A 24,952-nucleotide genomic window follows, 5' to 3' on the forward strand; every position below is an offset into this window, starting at 1 on the left:
TAAAAGTATCTTCTGTATAAAAACATGTATGTACAATTCGAATATAGGGTGTTTTTAGGTAAATTCTGACACGTTAAGCCTTGAGATGACTGTCGAAAAATGTTCACATTCACCCTACATCTAAAGCTTACTATATTTTATGCGGGTTGCCATGTTGTTTTTTCATTGTGATTCAAGATTTAATTTCACATGCACAGTTATATACATATCAAGAGTTTTTAAACTTTTAAACTTTTAAAAAATCATGTTTTGTATCGTGCATTTAAAGTAATATCAATCAAACTGCAGTTGGGTTGTTTTGATTAAGTAATAATAACTCAAAAAATAAAGCTAACTGATAAAATAAAGCACAATAAAAACATCATTACATAATAAGAACATAATAAAACAAATCTTATCTGTTTTTGCAAATAAACTTAAATCATTTTTTAGAGAGAGAGAGAGAAAATACCTACCAGTTAAGCTGTATAACAGCCAAATAGGTTGTTTGCAGCACTGCGCGAAGTGCCGATGGAGGGCAGCACATGATTTTCCACTACAATAAACTCAAAGTACCTGTGTTTTGCGTAATTTTGACTGTTCAAATCGCTCAACCATGAAAGCCGTTTTTATATTGTGGCAAAAGTTGATGTTCATGAAGGGTGAAATGCGACTATTGACTGAGAAACAGATAAAAAAAGAGTTGTAAACCTGAACCTGCTCAAAAACCTTGTTATGAACACTAGCTGTAAAGAGCGAGTCACGATTAACCAGATAAAGTGATAAATCTCGTGTTAAAGTCCCTGTGAAACGGGCGTTGCGATCGTTTTTACTTCCGTATTCTGACACATTTCAGAGTAAAAAGGAATTTCAAAGGAGAAAATTAGCGGCAGCGGCTTGCGTTTTTTACTGAGAATTGATTGGATGTGTAAAAACAGCTGTTGCATTGATCTTGAGAACTGGCAGCAGACTGACCGTTGAAGGGGAGGAGCTAACGGATGTTCCGCCCGAGGCATCATTTCAGATGGCGGAAGTGAATTTTAGGATTTAACTTTTTTAAGATTATGAGGGTACATGAATTTTAAAAAGAACAGGACCCATGTTGATAATGTATTTATTATAAACTCTTCAATATTTCATGGGTAAATAATAAATGTCATTTTTTATTTCGCTGGGACTTTAAGCATTTCACCATCATAGAAGTCCATTATAATGAAACGGATTTCTATCAAACCTTAATTGTAATAAACATGAGCGACTGTTAAAAAAACAAGCGCTTATTCCAGGGATAAGAATAGTCTCACGTTAAGCTTGTTCTTCATGGCAGTTCATTATAAAGAAACCACATAACGTGGCTCGAGGCAGAGATAAACTGAGAACTTTCTGTTATCATGTTTATGTTTGATATCAGTGATAAAGAAATGTATTTATTTAGGTTTTCCGTGGTATTTTGTTATGGTACATTAAGCTGTTTCCTTATAATGGATTTCTATGGGGAAGAAACGCTTAGCGCAAGATTTTTCTCGTTCTTTTATCAGAAGCTTGTGTTTTTTACAGGTAAGGTTTGACAGAAGTGAGGGCTTTATCTGTTTCGTTGTTCAGGCCGTTAAACATGGGTACTTTGAGTTTTTAATAGTCAATTCCTATTGAGGAAAATCACTCACTGCCCTCCAGCCGCGCCATGCACGTCATAAAAAACATGTGATTGCAAACAACCTGTTAAAAGTGTGAGAAGCAATAAATGGAGTGAGATCTGGTGGAGGAGTGTAGGAGGAGGGCAGTGAGATGAGGTGGAGAGCAGCGGGTTGTGTTTTTTTAATATTGACAGCTGAATTGATGACTGTAACAGGATTAATAGCAGTTTGCTCCGCCCACACCATATATTCTGAGCAAACATACTTTCGGACACGCCACCGACTGAGAATTTACAGCAACGGAGACAATCTGATGTCCGAGCTAAAGTCTAGTGACCTGTTGCTTGAGCTGGCCTACGAACACCCACATCTACATTCAATTGAGTAATCTAGCCATCCTTTTATCCAACGGAACGTCGCAAGCAATTCAGACTTCAAACCACAAACAAAACGACTTTAGTTTACATTTTACATTTCATCAAAGAGACTCACATTACGATATAGTACACTTGCGTTAAGGTGCTCGAAGAAAATACACAACAAGTCACTGGTAGAATCTTGAAGATGAATTCACCAACATGAGTGGTGACTGATATAAACTGGTTTACATACCGTCATGGTTAGGATTGCCCAACGTCCACGGTTCATCCGAATCGAAATGCGTGTCTCCTCCGATCCCCGGCCCTGGGAAGTACGCATGTGCAAGAAAACCCCCTTCTCCATCGAAGGGAGAGCTGTCGCCATGGAAACCTGAGGCGAAAATGATAGTAATATCCACGTCTTTCTTGTTGCGTTCCAGGTCGCTGTAGGGCACGGCTTCGAACCGGAGCGGCGTGACGCTCTGCCACACATCGAACGCCCGGCGAATGGCGTTGTGGGTCTCTTCAGCGCCCACTTTAGGCGTAGTGTTTTTTATGCTGGAAAGAGTAAACGACAGCCGTTAGAATAGGAGAACTTTTAGACAGGTGTCAAAACATATTTTTTTATATATGTTGGTTGAAACCACCTAGGTTTGGAACATTAGTATCCCACCCTATAAAATGTCAAGGACAGAAAGAAACAGCATCTTCTTCCTCTGCTTGAGGTTATACAGATGATGAAACAGGATTGGGATTTAGTGGATGGGATTTATTTTCCTATTAGGATTCTCAACATTTTACTGCACCACAGAAGTCGCCTGATGTGGCCAGTCTTTAAACCTTAAAAGCTTTAATAAATGTTTAAAACACATTTCAAAGGGAAAGCACGTGGCACTTTTTAATCAAAATGGCATTTTTACTTTTGCCTCTGGTGCCAGTAATGAAGCAATAGTGTCTCTAAAGGGACATTTTACCCAAAAAATTTAAGTTTTGTCATTTATTCATCCTCGTGTAAAATCTGTATATGACTCTTTCTTCTGTGAAACACAATTTTCTGTATCTCATTTACTCATTCAATTGCATTTGTGTTATATCAGCCTCTTATCGGCAAAATACTTTTTTAATATCCCAAGATAAAAGCCATATCGGTCGACCACTAGTCCTGATCCAGCTCTTGGTTGTTTTTATAGAAATTGTGTTTGAAATTTTCATTTTCCAAAGCATTTGAGAAATTACCAGGCTGGCTTCGACAAAACTGAAGCATTATCTATGCCCTCTAAACCCATTTAAACACAAAAGTTCAAGCTCGGCATCTGCCCTCTAGACTCTGAATACACAACACATCACTTGTTTTATACGCTCTCAGCTGGCATTATTGAATCCATGTAGGTTATGTGAACGAGTGTGTGTGTCTGTGGTTATTAGGACACAGACGTCTTTAAGACCAAGTCAATTACATACTCTCAACCCAGAATAACACACATATACACTGTTGGTGGTTGATATAGAAAAAACGTAAAGAAATAGCACTGCTGAACACTGTACAGGAAAGGTGTGCGCTGTGGATTTATACTACAAGAAAAGAGAGGATCCTTGCAAATGCGGCATGATAATCGTTTACCTCGATTATTTCGTTTTTGTATTCGATGAAGGCCAAAATTGACGATTAAGTTTTCGATTAATTGCACAGTGTTCACATGGTATATTCCAGGGTTAGGGGAAGGTGAAAGGTGTAACAGTCCGGATCAAGACAAGAGAGCAGGCAGTGCTGTGTGGAACATCTGCCCACCCATCTGCTGTGCCTGACTACACACACACACACTCACTCACTCCTGCCTAAAACTACCAGACTGCATTACATTATATAATCATTCATTCATTCTCTCTCTCTACCACTGCTAAATCAATAATAATCTAAAATAATTACCAAGTCATTACATTTCACTGTCAAATATTTCAGATATATTGCGTAATGACCGCTAAAATGTATATTGTCGGTTGTCCCTGGCAACCGCTGTCTCTCATCACTCCATCACGTTAAATAAAATGAATATGTCATGTCTTTATTTATTTATTTGTCATGTTGCTGTTAAAAAGTTTAATAATGAACAGTCAGTCTCTGTTGACAACGTGTGACATGCTGTCCGTTATAATTAATAAATAATTCAATCTTGTCCGTCAGGAGAGAAAATCTAATGAAAAAGTTCACCGTTTAAAGAGTTACGAGCAAAGAGTTTGAGGGAAGCAGAAGTGTGAATCTTGTATTTCTATTGTGTTATTCAGTCAAAACATTACTTATTCGATCTATCGGGATGTCTGAATCATAGTTTAAAGTGGGACTAGTGTTTTTGGGTGGAAGAACGCAATATTGGGCCAAAAAGGCACAAACCCAACGGTTGGGTTAATAACGGTTTCTGTCCGAAATCCTGGGTTGTTTTGACCCATTGTTTGGTCAAATATGAACATTTGCCGGGTATATTTAACCCGACGGCTGGGTTTGAAAATCAATCTTTCAATATTTGCTCAAAACACCACTTCTGTGACTGTCAGGCAGATTATTTCAAAGCATATATAATGTCATTATATTCAAAAATTACTTAAGGAACAATAACGCTACACTCTTAAAAAAAGGTGATTCAAAAGGTTCTTCGATGCCATAGAAAAACATTTTGGTTCCATAAAGAACCTTTAACATCCGGATAACCTTTCTGTTTTACAAAGGTCCTTTGTGGCGAAAAAATTTTCAGATTATAAAAAAGTAAAAAGAGCTGCTTCTGCAACGAATATTATATAAATAATATAAAGAATTAAAATACAGTTTAACACGACAAGGCCCATAAACAAGTCCAAATGACTTGAGAAGCGAAATGATGTTTGCTTAAAGAACATCATTTTCGTTTCATCTAAGCATAAACCCACTAAAGGGGTTCAGACATATGCCTAAAAGCAACACAAAACATAAAGATTACAATTCATGTGAGTTCTCAATATGTTATGATATTGTTCTTTTCATGTCAATTGCTCTTAATTATGGAATAAATCTCAAATATGTTTCATAACACACACACACACACACACTGAAAGTTGACGTGGCTTACCTGTATGTGATATGTTTATGTTGCCACTTTTGCCCTGTGAGGGCGTAACGTCTTTTTCGGACGCTAAACTTTGAGGCACCACCGAACTGGTCAGGCACCCCACACCTCGGCTTCTTCATCCAGCTGGAGGAGAAAGCAACAAACTCATCAACACTGCCCTTGATCACATTCACCACACTTGTAGAAATGTTCCTTTATTAATTCCTAGAGGATTCTGGAATAGCGCCTTAAATGTTTATTTACATTATCAACATCAAGAAGTATTTGTACTTATTATATCATTATTAGCAAAGAATTATAAATCTTCATTTGAAATTTTATGAGAAAATGTGGTACGCTAATAATCAACTCATTCAACAAGATTCTCTTTGATATTAACTACAGATAAAAATACCCTTCACAACCATTAAACATCCTTAAAACAATATTTACTTGGTTTGAAATTCCCTCATGACGCATAAATTGTTGTCAAAGAGTAATTATTAATAAAGTTTGCAAATAGATTTGTCTTGTTTTCATTGTAAATTTCAAAACATCTGGTTAGATTCATGCTCAAAACAACTTGTTGTTTGCAACTGTGTTAAAAATATTTCAAAAATTCAACACATGGACATAAATATTTTAATAGGACCCACATCAAAAATATTAATAAAAACTATATTTTAATTTGTATGAGAGCATTTGTTGAGTATATACTTTATGTGTTTGTGTGCAAGACACCAAACATCAAAACTAAAATACCGTGGGAGTGCAATAGTGACAATATCAGAAGGAAACACTATGATATGTCCATGGTACTTCAAAGAAAAACATAATAACGGCGAAGTACATTTTGTAAGTGTACCCTGGGTATCCTGACTTGATATCTTAATCTGTAAATACAGCTCATACAGAGACACAGAAAGAAAACAGCAGGGAAAGAGAGATAGACAGCAAGAGAGAGAGATAGAGAGAGATTTGAAGGCAAAGATCAAACCACAGGAGGAGAATCAGCCTCACCTTATGGTGTTTTCACTATGCAGAAGCAAAAAGGAAACAAACAGAGCAAACAAGTTATGTTGTGTTGTGATGTCAATGATTATGGCGGCCGGATGTGCTGACGTGCTTTACATTTCATTCAGTGTGCACACAGATCATAACTATTCAAAACTAACCGTCTAACCGTCTTCATATTTCTGAGCCGGTAACTGTGTGAGTGAGGGACTGTGTGTTTAAGCAGGAGTATATAATTAAAGGTGATACTCACTCAATAGTGTTCCTATCTAGTGCACTAGTGACATTAAGGCCGTAGAGACGCTGCATAGCAGCGATAGCAGACTGCATGGTCTGATCCGACCGCAGGACGGACATTCTGGGGTCTGTGGGGGTGAGGTAGCCATACCTCTGCAGCCATCCCTGAGAAAGAGAGACAGAAAACTGATGCCACTGAACCACATGAAATTAATCAGAAAAAAACAATACAAGCACTCTACATGTTATATAGAAAACATGATTGACTCTTAGCAAAGCTTAAATAACTCATGTCGACGAATTCTGGTTGAAACACTTATGCTGCGACTGTTTCTCCCATCAGCCGATTAAAAAGAAGGTTGAGTTTGTTTTGAAGTGTTTTTTTTCTCAAGAGAAGCAACAGGAAGTGTTTTTACGGATCATGCTCTGACCCATCTGCTGCCTCCAGCCAACAGCCAACTCCACAACATCCATCATGACACTGTGTGTGAATCATCACCTGCTCTCTCTCTCTTTCTCTAGTTAAGGTGGAGCTGGGATTTCTCCTCCAGCTATGAGATTGTCTGTATACTTCAGAGGTCTTAAAAATCCTCATCTTGACCTTGAAAACCCTTCGAGGGTTTATCTCACAAAAACACTTTCAAAAGATAACTGAATATTTTAAGGCTAAATGAGAAAATATATTGTGCATTGAAAAACTGAACTTGTGTTATTAAGTTGTTTTTATCGGGAACACCTTTTAGAAGAATAGAGAAATCGAAATTATGAAAATTCTTTCAATATTTACCCGTTGCATTTGAATTCCTTTCATCAGTTAAATATAAATTAATATCTTGGGTAACACATTACAATAAAGTTGTATTTGCTATTAGTTAATGCATTAGCTAACAAGAACTACAATCAACATTACACAATACCTCTAGACAGCTTTTATTATTCTTAGTTTATGTTAATGCATTTTCTTATATCTTTTTAAAATCGAAAGTTGTTAACATTAGTTAAAGGAGCAATGTGAAGATTTTAGCAGCATCTACTGCTACCCCCTCCCTTTCAAAGCATTACGGTGGCTAACACAAAACTGAGATGTCGTCATGTTTTCGCTTCTTTGCGTATTTGGAGATAACGTATTTACGAAATGCGCTCTGCAAAAGCAGTTTGTCCATTTAGGGCTACTGTAGAAACAACATCCTACGGTAATAAAAGCATAGCGCTTCATGACGAAAGATCTTCATACACCTCTGAAGACATAGTTATGTATATTATATTGATTATTTTTTGTCAATAGATCCTCCAGCAAAAGATACAACCGGGCCTTTTTTGCACAATGGGCTAATACATTTTTTTTACGACATTTACTATCAATAACAATAATTATTCAATGCTGACGGTTTTGTTAATTGCAATTACTAATGTTAACAAATACAATCTCATTGTAAAGTATTACCAATAATTGTATCACACCAGTAGATCTAAGCACCAACTGAAAACATGCAGCAAGTCAATAACTTTGTCTCGTGACAAAACAAGCATATGACAACTAACAAAACACAACAAAACATTACCAATTAAAATTATTCATTTGTGTTTAACTTTATGCTCCTGTATGACATATCGCTTATTGCTGATCTCTTTGTAAGTCGCTTTGGATAAAGCGTCTGCTAAATGACTAAATGTAAATGTAAAATGTAACTAAAGAAAGTAATTAATAAACATCTGGGATGGCTTTATTATGTAAATGATGGGTGTATATTCATTTCTGGCTAAACTTTTCCTTTAAATACAATCTGACGCTGGTTTCCAGTGGTTCACACTAAAATTGAAATCGTAGCGCCATTGCAACACCACCAAAACAGCAAGCAACAACATCCCAATGTTAGCCAAGGCTATGTCTAATTTACAAGAGCAGACAAGATACCACTATATCACATCAGACCATGTAACACTATCCCTCTTACTTTAGAATCTGATTTGTAAGATGAGAAAATTCTTCCAGGACCAACAAAGATATCGATCTAAGAACATGTTCTACTTAGATAATTATGTGTAGGGTGTACACGCACTGCTATCAAACAGTGATGGGTCTGGATTGAAGTGTAGGTCTTTCTGCACAACAAACACAGATGTTTCGTGTTATTTGCCAGGAAATACTGAGTTTTAAGCAGGCACGAATACAAAAGATGCTCAGGTTCATGTCAGGTGAATAACAGAAATACAGGTTAGATATACATTATACACACTTCAATGACATAATATACACTCTCATGTGTTTTGCGCGATATTATAATCGGATATATGCTTTGTTGTGTAGCAATGAACTACAGCCCAGCATGATTTCAATCCAACACATGCAAACATTCTGTAGTTCATTCATTTAGTAGAGCTTCGTGTCAGCACGGTCTTGGGTAAAACATATAGCTCACACAACATCCACAAGAAAGAAATTATAGAATATTTTTCCTTACAAATTCCCATCACTTAACTTTAACCCCTGGATATCCTAAATCATATTCAGCTGTTCTCCCCTGCACAGGAACCATTGATAGTGCACCGTATTCTACTCAATATTTAAAGATCACAACCTAATCAGACGTTGGAACGGGATCCAAGGGGATCTATGGTTGTTCAGGCGGTTACAGGCAAGTTTGATGAAGTGTTCTGTAATCACCAGATCTGATGAGCGAGAGGTATCTAGACAAGAGCAATACAAAAGCGTACACGTTTTGTGGGTGGCACTGTGCAGAGGTGGTAATATTTCATTTCACAACTCTCCAGTTGACACAATTCCACATAGCTATTGCTGCCCAGCGCCTACACCCTGGGTTTTATATTCCTCTATTTGCTTAGAGCGCTTAGGGACAGTTTTCTAGAAACAAAAGGATGATAAACTACTTCAAAGCTTTGTTTCAAAACCTCAAATGTTAAGAAAGATCTCAAATCTTGGCAAAGCACATCAACAAAAACAAACACAATCAACTTTAGCGGTGGGCGGTATGCTGTAGTGGCTAAAGCTCAAGGCCGGTAGCTGAAAGGCTGATGGTTTGAATCCCACAAGGACATTATCTCGCATATTACACGGCAACTTGAGAAAAAACTGGACATAAACGTGAATTAGAAATATTTTGTTAGTTCATTTTAACCGAACGTCAACGTTCTGTTAAGAAAAGCCGTTTACTTTCGGATTAAAGGTAAGGAATTACGTTCAAATGTCTGGAACAGGCAATTTGGTTTAATCGTTTGTAAATATAATGTCATAAAAGACATGTTTCTATTTCATTTGTCAAAAAAAACTTCCAAATGATTTGCTGCATCCAGGTTACTGTGTGTTATTCGTTTTGAGAAGTTGTTATCTGGCAATAACAATCCTGCAAATGTCGCGCCTGGCCAATCAGAATTTCTATCTACACACACCGCGGGTCCCCTTACATGGAGTTCGCCAGTTTCTACAGTAGCCCTAAAGGGACAAACTGTTCTTACAGAGCGCGTTTAGTAAATAAGTTATCTCCTCTAGCAAAGAAGTGAAAACGCGATGACATCTTTGTCCTGTGAGAGCCGAGAAGAGGGAGGATTGGAGTGAGCCGTTGGTCGCAACCTCACCACTAGATGCAGCTAAATTTCACACACTGAACCTTTAAATAACAACTGCTGTTTTGCTTCCCAGGACACGAGGGGCAAGGGCATAATGGCTGCATTTTCATTTTTGGGTGAACTATTCCTTATTCATTCATTCAGATCTCCTCTGAAACATGCTCTCGCTTATCTGCTCCTGTCAGAGAGCTGCTACACACAGCAGGTCAATGTTTCCTTCCACCTATATATAAATCACTCCATCCCACAACACTGTTGCCTCATTCAATACAGCAAAGATATACAATCCTGTATTTTTTGCATTATGAATTATTCATTGATGACAAAAGGCATATGACTTATTCATTTATACATATCTGTTCAATTTCGTTGTGAAGTTGTCTTTAAGAAGCAGGAAAGGTTTTATGGGGGCTGAAGTTCTCACAGGGGATCTCTAGAGGGGAAGAGAGTCTGAGGTGGTTTTGGATTAAAGATGCTTGAGGAAGTCTGAAACAGACTTAAACCTTTATGAACCACAACTGGGGTATAGAACGTGTGCCAAAAGAACATCTTGGACCAGAGGTTTAAGATAATAGCAAAGACCTTGAAACCATAAAGAGATTGATCACTCAAACATATACATAATTTTGTCTGAATGTTGTTTTAAAACTTGTATGACTTTCTTTCTTCTGGAAAAGCCAAAAGAAGATATGTTAAAGAACGTTGGTGACCAAACAACACTGACCCACTGTATGGACACAAAATGGAGACATTTCACAAAATATCTTATTTTTCGTTCCAAGGAGGAAGGAAAGTGGTACAAAGTTGGAATCACATGAGGGAGAGTAAATTCTAAAATATTTTTCATTTAAGGCTGAACAACCCTTTTAAGAAGCAACTGCTCCATATTAAGTAAGCATTTAATTCTTAACATAGCCATTCGTAACTCCAAAAAGGTAAACCGTGATACGACACAGGCCCGATCTGACGCCATACGTACAGTATTCTAAACACCGAACTCCACTGGTGAACTTCATAGCTGATGCGCTTTATGGATCGCCGGCTAAAAAGCTGAACGAGGCCTAATTAGCCTCATGGAAACATCAAAGCTAACCCTAAAGGCCGCCCGAACGCTTCATTAGCTGTGAAACGCCCTCAGAGGGAGGATGTGACCATGGCAACATGTAGAAAATTGCCGCTGTCAAAAACAACAGGAAACCAAGCGCCAGTTGGGTAGTTAAAACTTGTTCCTTGGGTTGTCCAGAACTAATTATTTTACTTTACAGTATAAAATTTAGTGTTTCAAACACAGCTTAATATTCACAAACAGCTTTAGTCATTCACACGCTGATTACTCTGAAGTGTAAATACCGTGGCTATGTGCAATCTAAGCATGATCCAAGCATGTCATTTGAGTCACCATATCTGTTTTAATTAGACGAAGTGCCTGTACGTTTGGGTTGTGTCGGATGGCAGCTGTCTTGTGGCATCGCTACCCAAGCAGTGAATGAGTGAATGGGCGGAATATTGTCTATATATTATAGCATGTAGCAGTGAGGTTGCGAATTGCCAACCACGGCTCACTCCATCCCCCCCATCCTTTCGAAGCAATGTGGCTGACACTGGACAAAGATGGCTTCTTTGCTGAAGGAGATAACGTATTTATAAATTGCGTTCAATAGAGCAGTTTGTCTGTTAAGGGCTACTGTAGAAACAACATGGCGACTTCCATGTTAGAGGACCGCAGTGTATGTAGATAGAAATAGCTCATTCTAAGGTAATAAAAACATAACGCTTCATTATGAAAGGTATTTATTAGGGTTTTTCTGATTGATGATACTATTGTGTACCCACGATACTCGGTCATATCGGCGATAGCTGATTCCTTAGACGATAGTTGGCTGTTGGCCAAAATATGATGCAAATGAATATCACAAACTCGCATTTCGCACATAATGTGAGCTTTTCGTCTGGCTTTTCATCGTGCCAGAGAGTTTGTACGTTTTTTGAGTTTTCTGCACACGAGAGAGCTTGTGACGCGTGCGGCATGTGCTTTTCCTTGCAGAAATTGCACATTCGCATGAGGGTTTAAAACCAGCGCAGGTTGCGGAGGGAAGTAACAATGTTGCCAGCTGCACTGAACTTACACCGATAGAATTTCAATTCCAGTCACACATGAGCATTTTCTAGCCACGTAAGCTTCTGTTTTTGTCCACAAATTCAGCTTTTCATGGATAAATGCTTAAATTGCCCCACCCCTCGATACTATCGTGTATCGGCGATCCACAGCCTGGTGATAAACGGTCTGACTATGGAGAATATCCAGCAACACTAGTGCTTACAGCATACACCTCTGAAGACATAGTTATGTATATTATATTGCATTTCTAACAATAACACACTGCACCTTTAAATGAAGCGCAACTGAAAACTATCAATTCTCCTGAGCTATAAAACAGCAAAGATGTCCAAATGAAGATGGTACAGCGTATCCACAGGCAACTTTCAGCTTTCAGACCTTAAGTCAATATGTGAGCACATGGTGTGGTTACACTTAAAACAGATCTTTTCACACAGTGGTGCTTAACGGCTCTCTTTTACAGTAGCTGTGACACCAAGCTTGGGATCTCTTGCGCCACACGCTTAAGTGAGTTTAAGTGTGTGTGAGCAAGGGCTATCTCTCCCTGGTATCCATTTTCACACGCACTAAATAATTCATCCGGACACATACCAGACACATGGGGTCTCCATGGAGACCTCCTTTATAAACCCTCCGTCAAATGCTGCCGACAGGTCTGGTCAAATGTCAGAGTTCTCAGACGTATCTCTCGCGCTTTTAACCTCTCAACCCGATTCCAAACAAAACCATTTTCATTCATTTGCAGTTGGGTCCCTCGTTTCCTCTAGAGAGAGCTGTTTGTCGGTTTCTACATGTTAAGAATAAAACCAGAAACGAAAAAAGAATTTTAATAACACATTACAGTAATGAGAATTTTGCAGGGAAATGTATTTAAAATCATAAAGGGACAGTTCTCCCAAAAATATTTTCTTTTGTGTCCTGCAGAAGAAAGTCACACGGGATTGAAATGACAAGAGGGTGAACAGATGATGATGACAGATTTTTCATTTTTTTTATGTTTATCCTTCAAACTGCTTTACTTTACTTATATCTAAAGTCTGCGCGATGTTGAAGTGTGCTTGTCATCAAGACGTCACAGGACTGGACATTTTTTCCAGATACCTACAGTATAAGAAGGAAACCTCGAGCATCTGAAAGCCAAATGTGCGTCTGTTCACCACTAACAATCGCCAGCGCCATTAAAGATTTAAAAGCAACAGTCTCTTTCAACGAACTTACATTAAGCCAAATAAAACAGAGAGTGAGTGAGTGAAACAGGAAAAGAGAGAGAGCGAGACAGAAACAAACACAAAAGAAAATATCCCGGAATAGATGTTGCATAAAGGCAGAGACACGCGTCAGGATGAGAGTCTTGCGACTGCATTTGGGTCGCACTAGTGCTGTTCTCCAGCGGGACACTGACAGATAAACAGACGGGCTTGTCGTCCCCTCCCCAGCGAAAAATCTGCTTGCCGTCCAGAGCCAAACTGACATCAGAGAGACCATGTGTGAACTCAACATGCTACATCGAGCACGGAGCACTCTGATCTCGCCTGGAAATGCACACGATGACACAATGCGGGAACAGAATACGTGCACATCACCATACATACAACACACATACTGTACATGTTATGTTATGGAGGGACTGCGCTGTCTTTCTGTCTTCAGTAGGATGCATAAACGATTAAACAGCAACTTTTGTTTGGTTCAAAATAAAAAATAAAAGTTAATCTCCTTTTCACCATGCTACGCTTATAATAATGATTTATAAGTCGCTTTTTTGTGGAAAAAGTAACCTGCAAATTGTATAGAGGCAAAACCTATATTTTGCTGCTTTAAACATTTACATGTATGCATTTGGCAGATGCTTTTATCCAAAGTTTCTATTTGTTTCTAAGTATGTGCAATCCCAACTTTGCTAGTGCCGTGCTTTTACCACTGAGCTAGCGAGGTCCAGTTTGTGAAATTTAGCGGCATATTTGGGGTTGCGAATTGCAAGCATCGGCTCACTCCACCCCTCTCGTTTGAGGCACTACGGTGGCTGACACAGGATAAAGATGTCGTCATGTTTTCACTTCTTTGCTAAAGGAGATAACGTATTTACGAAACACTCTCTGTAGAGCAGTTTGTCCGTTTAGGGCCACTGTAGAAACAACATGGCAACTTCTATGTAAGGGGACCTGCCGTGATAGAAATAGCTCATTCTAAGGTAATAAAAACATAACGCTTCATTATGTAAAGTCTTTATACACCTCTGAACACATAGTTATGTATATTATATTCCATTTCTGTTAATCGTTCCTCCTTAATATCACACATTGCACCTTTAAAGTTTTTTTCAGTGCACTGTTCCATTAAGCTTACATGAACACGTGACAAACAACTGCAAACACATCTCGCATTCATCAGAAATAAAACAGGAAGAATCATCTAATAAATATTCTGGCTTCTGTACGGATCTGACCGAACCAAACCTGTCTGGTCGGGCCGTCGACAGGCACACGGCTTAGCAGGACACACAACCTTACAGGCTGCAGTGAAAAAACATGCAGTTAAATAAGTGGCTTGTGGGATGAGTTGAACATTGTGTATTATCTTTGAAGCTGCGAGTTGCTCTGAGAGCTTGTAAATGAACAGTGTGTGTCTGAATTGCATGTGGTACAAGTGTTATAAAACCCAAAGCATGGCGATTAATAATGTGTTTTTACATCTGTTACGCAACACACTTTTAAATATAGGCCTAATCTGACCCATTAAGCCAGAAAACACCGGCATACAATTGGAGCTGGGCAAAATATTTACATGTTTACTTTGCTAAGTACTTTCGGTTCGTTTGCATATTAGTTTAATTGCAGCTCTTTGGATGAAATGATGGCACAAATCTTCAATGAATTTTCGAGCAAATACATTAATACAGAAATATACAGAATATAATTAAAAAGATTACAAATATTGTTGGTTTTTAAGTCACACAGTGCTACCAACACTCTAATGGAAATGTGTAACTACTTTATTTACATTTGTCAGAATTTGGAAGATTTTATCCATATATTTTAATACCATTTGCATTCATGATAGTGGATAATGAAGTAGATAAAAAGATTAAAGCGGGGTTTTACGACATAAAACAAAAGCAAGGCAAGTCCGAACCCACAAATGGCGGGCAGGAGTGAAACTCACATGTTGCGGGAGCGGGCGGCATTGGTCAGAATTCACAGAGTGCGGGATTATGAAATCAGTCCCGCGCAGGGCTCTACTACAAACAGTACATTGCCAGCACGTTTTGGACGTGAAACACTGAGACCACTGGGACATATCATCCCTCTTCATCCCATTTCTTGTTTAAACCTTACATTAACAGTATGAAAGACACATTAAAATAGAAATACACAGGCTGAACTCTGTTTGACTCTATACACACACACATCACGTTATACAAAGTGACAAATATAATCACACGTCATGCTTAAAAGAAAGCGCCTTTGTCTGAGAGCTGTGACAAAACTCTTCACAGTGACAGCTCTGACGCACCAGCGCTATTTTATAACTTCCTCTCGTTCACACCAGACATAATCACTTAAATCTAAACAATGAATAAAATAACACCCCCGTAATCCGCACAATTTATATTAATACAATCACCGCCTTTAATAAATCTCGCTTTTTAATTAGGAAATAAATCAGTTGTGTCCCCAGGAGATATCTCCTCTTGCTGGATCCGGAAGGCCTTTCTTTAGCTGAAAAAACCTCCGCAGAGAAATACATGCAGCGAGAGAGCGGAACTGCCAAGAAAAGATTACACGTCTATTGTCAGCTCTTAATAATTTTGCGCTCTGAAAGACCAAATAGTTTGTCAATGGTTTCTTTTATAACACACATATCTGCCTTCGCCGCACACTGGTTAAATTCTTCTTTTGTACATCTGTCACACGCTATTAATAATGTCTCTCTTCAAAATGCACAAGGAACGAGAGAGAGTGAAAGACCTTGTCTACTGTACTAGGAATGCAAACACTAAACATCTGAACTAGAAGAACTGAACAATAAAACTAGCTTGTATTGTGGCAAAACAGTGCCAATGACGTGGAACGAAATACAAGCTGTGAGATGACAAGAAGTAAGATGCTCTGGAACGGTGACCAGTTGGACCTCAGCTCCCCCGAGAGGGTCAAAATGTCAGCAGGGCACTGGGCCGCCATCAAAAACAGGACAGATTTGGGTTAGACACGCCCCGAACTAAAAGACAAACTCATCCTGTCTCCGAAAGCCAGTTTACGTGTGCAGGATGTTACCAATATAAACCTCTGCCACACCAGCCGAGCACACACGACAAACTACCAATAAACGTCTGTTTTTACATCACTGTCCATTTAATAGATCTGACAGACGGACTAATGAAATATACATACGCAGGTTTGTTAAACTCTGTATTCATCATCATGCTTGCATTGAAAGAGAAGTCTAGTTTGTATTTTTGTAAATACAGTAAAAAGGTGTTGATTTACTACATAGACGGTTTCAAAGCAACAAATAAACAAACGTTACTGCGCATGCACGCTCTTGTGGCCCAATATTAACTTCCGGTACACATCCGCAAAGAATCCTTGCAGATTATTTATGATACAGAAGATTAAGAAAATTAAATTAGCTAGCAAGTTAACAGTATGTCTAGCCAGTAGCCAGTATTATTTTGGGTTACTAGAAGAACCGTTACTCGGCTTAACTTGTGACAGTTACACGACCCATTCAACATATATTTTTTATTTCATAAAATTAATGTACAATAAAATTCAACAAACTGTTTATGTAGAACAATAATTATACAATGAAATATTAAAAAATATGAATATACATTAAATAAAATATAAATAGTTATTAGCCAGACCCATCAACAAACACAGACAGAAAGTAAACTTCGCCAGGCACGCGTGCGATGATCTGTTTTCTGCCTCACATGTCACATCTCATCGAAAAGTTTCCTCGAAACAGACGTTTTGCTTAAAAACGCGGTGACTATATTGTCCACTACTGCAATTCTTGCCGTCCTAAGGAAAGCTCTAATCTAAAAACATCTGTAATAACGATTCTCCAAGAGACTCTCAAGGCGTTTCAAGGCGTTTCAAGCACCACCCACTTCAGACCTGTTGAAGTCAAACGTACATGTGACCCATTTCAAAGACGGAGCCCCTCTGAAAATGTGTTTTGCCTGAAGTGTGTGTTTAATAAAAGTCTAACTGTTGCAAAGTTGAACTGTGAAAGTGTACTCTGCCGCTACAATATTTAGGCAGTAATGACAGGCCGACTTCTTGGGTTACTGGCCGGATATCAAGTCACGTCGAGTTGATTTATTCCTCCCTCTCATGAATCAGATGGTGCCAATACAACAAACCCAACATCACAGCGTGTGTGTGTGTGTGTGTGTGTGTGTCCGAAGCAGCAGAGAATAGAGAGCACACAAGCCTTTGGACTAGAATTATGAAAGCGTATTGGCCAAGAAATCTCAAGCTCATTTTCTTTACACATGTACTGCACAAGTCAACCACACAAGAAATTCAACACATTGAAATGATTGAAAGTGAACATAAACATTAGAAAGAAATCTAATGTAGTACAACAGCGACGACACTAAAAAGATGCTTTATCAAACTAACGTCTGTTTATATCTGTGAACGTTTCTATATATATATATATAATATTAAGACAAACAAACTTCATTATGCTTCAACACAATAACATGTCGATCCAAAATAGCGGCTTTAAACAATGTTGCATTACAGACGAGACAATAAGTGACTTGCACGCATGCATGCCAAAAACGCATGAAAACTACATTCATTATACGTCATCCGGCCGCATGCTGCATTGTTGATCATTTGATAAACTTTGGGTTCGCTACATTGTTTCGTTAGATGTGCAAAGGTTGAATTGTTTCATCGCATTGTCATGCAATCCAGCGCAGGGTTTATTATCGGAGATGTGAATGTGAAGGACATCTCCGAGCATCTCTCCGGATCTCTTACCTCCACACTGAACTGTTGTTCTTCACCGTCCACAGCGCATAAAATCCACAGCAGGACCTGCGCGCACAAGCAATTCAACCCTTTCCTATTATGCAACGTTAACAAAACCATAATGACCCGTATTTATTGTGTTTTGGGCCGCTCTCGTTAACCGTCAACGAAAAAAGCAAAGACGAAAAAAGAAGGAATAAATCCCTCTGGTCTCAGTGGGTTGGAAACATTAGAGGAAGGCGAACAGTCGACACGTCGAGGTGGATGTTGTTGAGATATAATGATGTCGCGTAACTCCGGGAGGCTCTGCTCGCGTGCTTTTCTGTTTCAGAGCTCGTCTCGTCTTTGTCTCCCGGAGGCGAGGATGAGATGATGCTCGGATAAGTCACATTTAGTTGTGCTGCTCCTCTTGTGCTCGGCGCGATGGACTGCGAGTTTTCAACCATACCTCTCCCTTCTGCGCATGCGCGCTGCGCTCAGCGGAGAACACAGAGGTCGACGTCACGCGATCCTTCATCAGAAACCCACCACCACATGACAACAGCTACGATGCTTATAATAATAATAATAATAGTAATGACTGTGATAATAATAGTGTTATTTCTAAAAAACGATTTGAAGTACGATGATGGTCAAATAATCACGTGATGATGATGATAACAGCACTATTGTGATGATGGTAATAATACCAATATGAGCCGAATAATAGAATTAATATTAGTATTAATGATCATAATGTTAATGATCAACACAACGATTTTTTAAAGACTTCTAATACCAGTTAACGTTTTCCGTTTATTTTCATTTAAAATGTGTTTTGTTATCATTTCTGTTTTTGCATTTGTTTATTTGTATTGTTTACATGATGTTGTCTTTCTTTATTTCAACACGTAATGAAATGCGCATGCCCGCTAGAGGGCAGTCATATTAACCATCACTCCTGCGCTCACACCGCAGACCAAACCTGAAGCACAACTCTGAAGCAAACTTTGGTTGATGCTTACATTTACACGACTTTGCATAATTTAACCATAAAACATCTGATGCACAATTGACAAGTGTGAAAAGTTTTACCTGTGTATGCCTACATGGTTTTACAATGAAAGACGTTCGCGCAGAACAAGCTCATTTCTTGACCTCGGTGTGAATACACACATGATGACCAAAACAACGCAGATCAATGATTTCCTACTTAGAGGCAAATGTGATGGAAAAACAGACATTCAGAAAAACAGAAATGAGCTTGAAAGACTGACCAGTGAAAGCTCTTCCACAGAACGCATGATGCTGGCCAAGTCAAGCATCACAATTACTTTTGCCCACACTTTCTGTAAATCTCTAACCATTATACTATAACATTGATGCACATGACAGGTGCTCATCAAAACCACTCATCGGGTCTTTTGAGGTAAACTAAGAGACATTGCGTTGGAGAAGAAGAACAGAACAGGTGCTGTGGTTTCAATCCTGGCATTTACCGTCGACACGTAATAATGATGTCTTCTTAAACTAGAGCGCTCAGACTCATTCCAGCAACCATCTGCCTATTTTTTTCTATTTTCTTCTCTTTTGTGTTCCTTGTGCTCGTTCTGTTTCTTTTTCCCTCCCCCTCTCTGTACTTTTTAATGAAAGATGGAAAACTGTGGTTTCTCTGTTCCTGACACATACGACCTTTCCTCTGAAATCTGAATAGAAGGTGAAAATCGCATCGCAGTCCAGAACCCTCATCTTTGGCTGCAAGGTTCAAAACGCTCCTTCTGTTTCCTTCAAAGACCAGCCAAAAACGCTATGAACAGACTTCACCAACTCCTCACCATTTGTGGGTTAAGCATTTGGCCACTGCCACAGGCGACCCATCATGCATCACTTCCTCTAGGTCTGACCCTCTCCAGCTGTCGTTTATATTTCTGCATCTTTTCTGAGTTTGTAGAGTTTTCATCTGTATCATTTGCACAGATAGTTGAGGATCTAACTGCTCTTTTGAGAAACACTTTCTAAAATAGTTATTTTCAGCGCATCGATATATGATTATGTTCTAGATGGTTGCTAAGGTGGTAGTTTACAATCCCCAGTCTAAAAGCCTCTATAAAAGTTTATGTATGTTCTGGTACTAAGATATGAGCCGGTTACCTTTTTCACTTTTTATTTCTTTTACTTTAAGGCAAACCACTGAAAGCTGTCTTTTACAAACCTTACAAATAATAATACAAATATAGGTATTTATCCTAAAAATTATATAAATAAAAACATGTATCATATATTAATATGTAAATATATCTTCATTACCTGTCATTAAAAACGAATACATATTTCGAAATATTTTGAAAAAAGACATTAATATATTACAATGTACTTAGTGAGGTGAAGGAGATCGCATTCGATTATGTATTTAACATTTATAAAATGAATTTATTTGTATTCATCTTTTTGTGAATATTTTTCTTTTATTTGCTATTAACATGTACAGACTAACCAATAATGACCCTGCGGATTCTGGGACGTAGCCAGACAAAATCCCCCATTAAAGGTTACAGTTACCCAAAAATAAAAATTTGTCACCATTTATTACTCAATATGGCAGCGTTTCGGGAGAGAGAATCCACTAAAATATTTTTAGCTAATAGTCGCTCTATATTTGATTCGTACGTGTGAATATTATAGTTATAATGATGTTTTCATCATTACTATATTGTAAAAAGTGGCTCAGAAATGCTGGCTTCAAACCTTAATCTATTTCGAGATCTATACTGTATCATTTCTTGTCATAACATCATCTTTTTCAGCAAACAAAGTGGAAAAGGAACAAGAAATGATCATTTATTTCTAATAAACAGCATAAATGTGGATGTAACTGGCTTCAGGTTTGGATCTCAGTACCGGTCTTTGTTGGACGTGACCAGTCAAGCACACGAAACCAGTATTGGGTCAGACTGACACACATTGACTTCACAGTTTTATTGGACTTCTGAGAACCATTCATTTGCCTAAGCATTGACAGAGCTCTTGTTATGATCCAAGTGTGTGTGAACTGGTGGATTTGAATTATTGATCAGCGAGAAGTGATGCACAAACACATGGTTCAGACTGCCCATCAAACTTTCCCTACCTTGAGTTCCTCTCCCATCAGATTTCACAAAAAAAAAGTCATCAGTCGCCATTAAATAGTGATTAGTGATATACAAGACTGGATATTGAAATCCAGTGTTTACAGTTGATGTAATCAAACAAGTTTACTTCACTTATTAAAAGCTTCAGTTTCCAGATGTAGTTTGGCCTTTGAATCCTTAGGCCATTTTGGAAAAGGCACTTATTAAGACTTTGTGCATTAAGTTTGTACGCAAACAAATAACTTAACTACGTGAAACAAAGATACACTTAATTGTATCTTTGTTTTAAAGTCAACATGATGTCAGTGGCTGTAACAACGCATTTGTTTTACCCTGACGGTGGCAGCTGTACAAATTAAAATCAAGATAAAATTCTGTGATGATAATAATCCAGTAAACATCTCAGGATAAAGAACTGCATGTCAGCTGTATCTTTCGCATGAATCAGAGAGAGCCAATCCCCTGGGTTTTAGCAGAATATGTGTAATCCCGTCTCGATTTCAATGGATCGGATTAACCATTTAACATTCAGCATGATGGCACGCAATGAGAGATCTTCATATTTTGGCCAAACCTACTCTGGCATCTCCGACAGGACCCCGACAAGCCCGGGGAAAAATAGTCTCATTACCCTCATTACCTCAGCAGGAGTCCATCCCCCATCACAGATGGTGTGGAAGACGTCCACAACACCAGTGCGACTGATGCAAACTCTGACCGCCATCTTTGACGTCTGCCATCGTCACAACAAACCACGCTCTCTCACTGACACATGCATGGCGCCGCGGTGGTCAAACACGCACACAGCATGCCGCTCCTGCGCCGAACACACTCGTGTACTCGACACAACATCATCACATGCCCGTTTCGTCCATGGATGACAGACGTCCTGTAGACTGTGGCTGAGTTCTTGGAAAGATGTCGTGTGTGACCTCGCTCGCACGGTTTAATCACATTATATAAATATCATGTTTGCTGTGCTATTGTGCACATGTTAGTTGGCATTAGATTATTTCTAAACCTGCAGCTGCCTTCTGGAGCCTTTCTGTCATCACAGCGGGACACTGAACCAGACTTTCATAATATAAAAAACACTTTTATAACACCAGCCAATTTAAAATGGAGGCTGCAATGTGTTTTTAAGTGGGACTGGGATGTTATCGGGAAACTGGTGTTTATGGCACCGTGGCTGGAGCCGTGAGCGAGTCCTGGCTTTCTGAGACGTCTGTAGAGCGTGACCCCAGACTGACCCTGTGGTCTGACTGTATTTAACAACTGTCAGCCAGTCCGTGTGCCATTGCTGGATCTGATTTGTTAGGTTCCATTTATCAAAATAAAATGGTTTTAAAATGAAAAACATTCATGTGTTTTTTTCAAAGTAAGATTTAAAAAAGGCATTTCATCCAACCCGTAATCTGAAGTATTAAACTATTGCATGTAACCCTGCATCATTTGGGTCATGCACATAAACAATATCTGATGTGGCTTCCCTTATGAAAAAAAAATATATGGGGAAAAGGAAAATACTGAAACAATAAACAATACATTTCTGTATATTGGAACCAAGTGCATATATGGATTGCAATGTAATATACCTTCTGTCATTTCTCAACTGTATTGTGGTACATGATAAATGAAAGAATTACTGTTATTTATGGTCATGTGACATTTGACGATTAACAGACCAAAAATGTCTTATTTAGAGTGAGGCATTTGACAAAAGCAATTTATACACAATTTTCTAATAGTAGAGCTGAAATAAATACATATTGTAATACAATTTGGTTTCTGGAAAAATCTTAACGCTCAAAGCAAGACAAATTATCTTCCAGTGCGCTGAGAACAATGAACTTAATCTTGTTTGGGTAGACATTTTGTTCCACTTAAAAAATTATTTCTGGCTGATTTTGGTTGTGAGTTCATGTCACCTGTTTTGTTATTGTTGTTGTGAATGTGAATGTGTGCGTGCTGTCAGATGTCTAAGTATTACTCAAAAATGAATCAGAAATGGCACACATCTCCACCCACTGCAGTCTGTCCTTATGAGAGTCCTGCGCTCTCATAACAGGTCTAAAAGCTCCGCCCACATTGAGTCCAGATGGACTTTATGTATTCAAACCACATATAAACCTCACAGCAAAAACTCAGTTCTTCTGTCCTGGATGGAAGTATGTCTGCTTTTCGTGTTCCACACGCTCATCGTTTATTGTGAAAGTTTAAAGTCATGGCGTGCATCATTTTAGTTTAAGGTCTGGGGCCGGTTGCATAAACTGCTTAGACTGGCCTTACATGTTAGTCATCTACTTTTTTCTCTTCAAGACAGGTCATAACTTCTTTAAGTCAGTTACATAAAAAGGTAGATTGGTCTATTGAAATCAGAAAAGTAAAATTGATTTGTCCTAACTAACTGCTAGCAAAGATATTAATATTTACCAGATGCGCCACTGCCAATACAATGAATGGGGAGGAATGCAATGCTCAATATGGCCGCTATAGCGAAAGGAAGTCCTGCCTTCCAATGAAACGAGCAAATCGTCAATCAGTATTGACTGACGATTCTCTGGGGTGGGGGTCTCGTGAGGCGCTTACCTGCCTGTGCGCATGCTGCAATTTAAGCTAACCCAAGTTATGGCACAGTTCATCACCGAGTGAATAAAGATGATCACCCCAAACTGTATTTGCAGCCATATGATTTATTCTGCATCTGAAAGTATTATTTTGCAGTAATATTAATTAACATTCATATTTTATCGTATTAAATTGATTTAAAGTAATTTAAAGTTATTGATTCTTTGCGGGGGCCTACATGAAGTTAAGATTGGGCCACATTACGTTTGTTTATGGTTTTGTGTTGGTAAAGTGTTATTCGTCCTGTCATGTGATTTCAACATGGCAGCCAATTTGAGTATGGAACAAAACTTCATATTCTTCATCATTTTAAACAAATTTGTTAGAAGTACAATTAATTAATTTAGATATGTAACTTGTAAAGTGTGAATTCTTACTTTATGGCACTTTTAAACAGATAAAGCCGCGTTCACACTGGCAGCGTTTGGTTAAAAATAGCAACCGAACGTCCGTGCACAAAGGCAGCCCAGAAAAGCAGCGTTACGGAAGTCTATTTGAATTATAAACAGAGAGCGTCTTTGCAATTATTAATCACATATTTAGAAACTATAATACTAATGTGGTGAGGAAGGCGGGACGAGAGCCGTGACGCGGGGCCGGTGGCGTGAGTGATAAGTGGAAGCAGCTGTGCGCGCACCGGTCCCGCATCTTATCACGGAGGAGATTGGGAGCTTAAAAGGATGTTCGGCAGGACTGTTGACGAGAGAGGACTGGGCCCGAAACTGTGTTTAGTTTGTGTATGTTTTATGGCCGGCAGTCTACCGTGAGGTGGCTGTCGGTCAGTTACGTTATTGTATATTTAATTAAAGTTTTATTATTGAATGTTCGCCGGTTCCCGCCTCCTTCCTTCCCTTCTACGAACTTTATTACAACTAATTTATCGCTAGAAATGCAATAAGTTGTTGAAAGTGGAAATTAACTTTACATTTGTACAAAACTATGCTTCAACGGGCGTTTCGGCCTCCACTCAATTTTTTCGAGCTTGAGCCTTCTCGACCAATCACGTTCCTAGCATGTTGTCACGGAAACGACCGGTCTCTGTCATCGTTTAGCTGTTAAAAAAGCACTTGACGTAGGGCTTTTTTTCAGAAAATTCATATTTCGTGTCTAAAACTGCGCGGAAAACAAACGCAAGCCGCTTTTTCTCTTCAAATTTTCAGCGGTGTGCATTCCGAAAAGCAGAACTATTCAACAGAACTATCTCAATGCGCCACCGACGT

At 38.7% G+C, this 24,952-nt stretch overlaps 1 protein-coding gene across 1 annotated transcript in view; it reads right to left on the bottom strand.

Annotated features, from left to right (window-relative positions):
- Nucleotides 1-18,466, bottom strand: part of mmp16a (matrix metallopeptidase 16a (membrane-inserted)) — a 44,629-nt gene extending 26,163 nt beyond the window's left edge. The window contains exons 1-4 of the mRNA XM_079487583.1: nucleotides 18,007-18,466; nucleotides 6,317-6,465; nucleotides 5,071-5,193; nucleotides 2,226-2,530 (exon numbers count right to left, since the gene is read on the bottom strand). Coding sequence (XP_079343709.1) covers nucleotides 2,226-2,530; nucleotides 5,071-5,193; nucleotides 6,317-6,465; nucleotides 18,007-18,117 — 688 coding nt within the window. The 5' untranslated portion in view covers nucleotides 18,118-18,466. The remainder of the gene's footprint in view (nucleotides 1-2,225; nucleotides 2,531-5,070; nucleotides 5,194-6,316; nucleotides 6,466-18,006) is intronic.
- Nucleotides 18,467-24,952: the final 6,486 nt, after the last annotated feature.

The sequence above is a fragment of the Barbatula barbatula genome (genome assembly GCF_947034865.1).
Source record: "Barbatula barbatula genome assembly, chromosome: 23".
In the NCBI taxonomy this organism is placed as follows: Eukaryota; Metazoa; Chordata; class Actinopteri; order Cypriniformes; family Nemacheilidae; genus Barbatula; species Barbatula barbatula.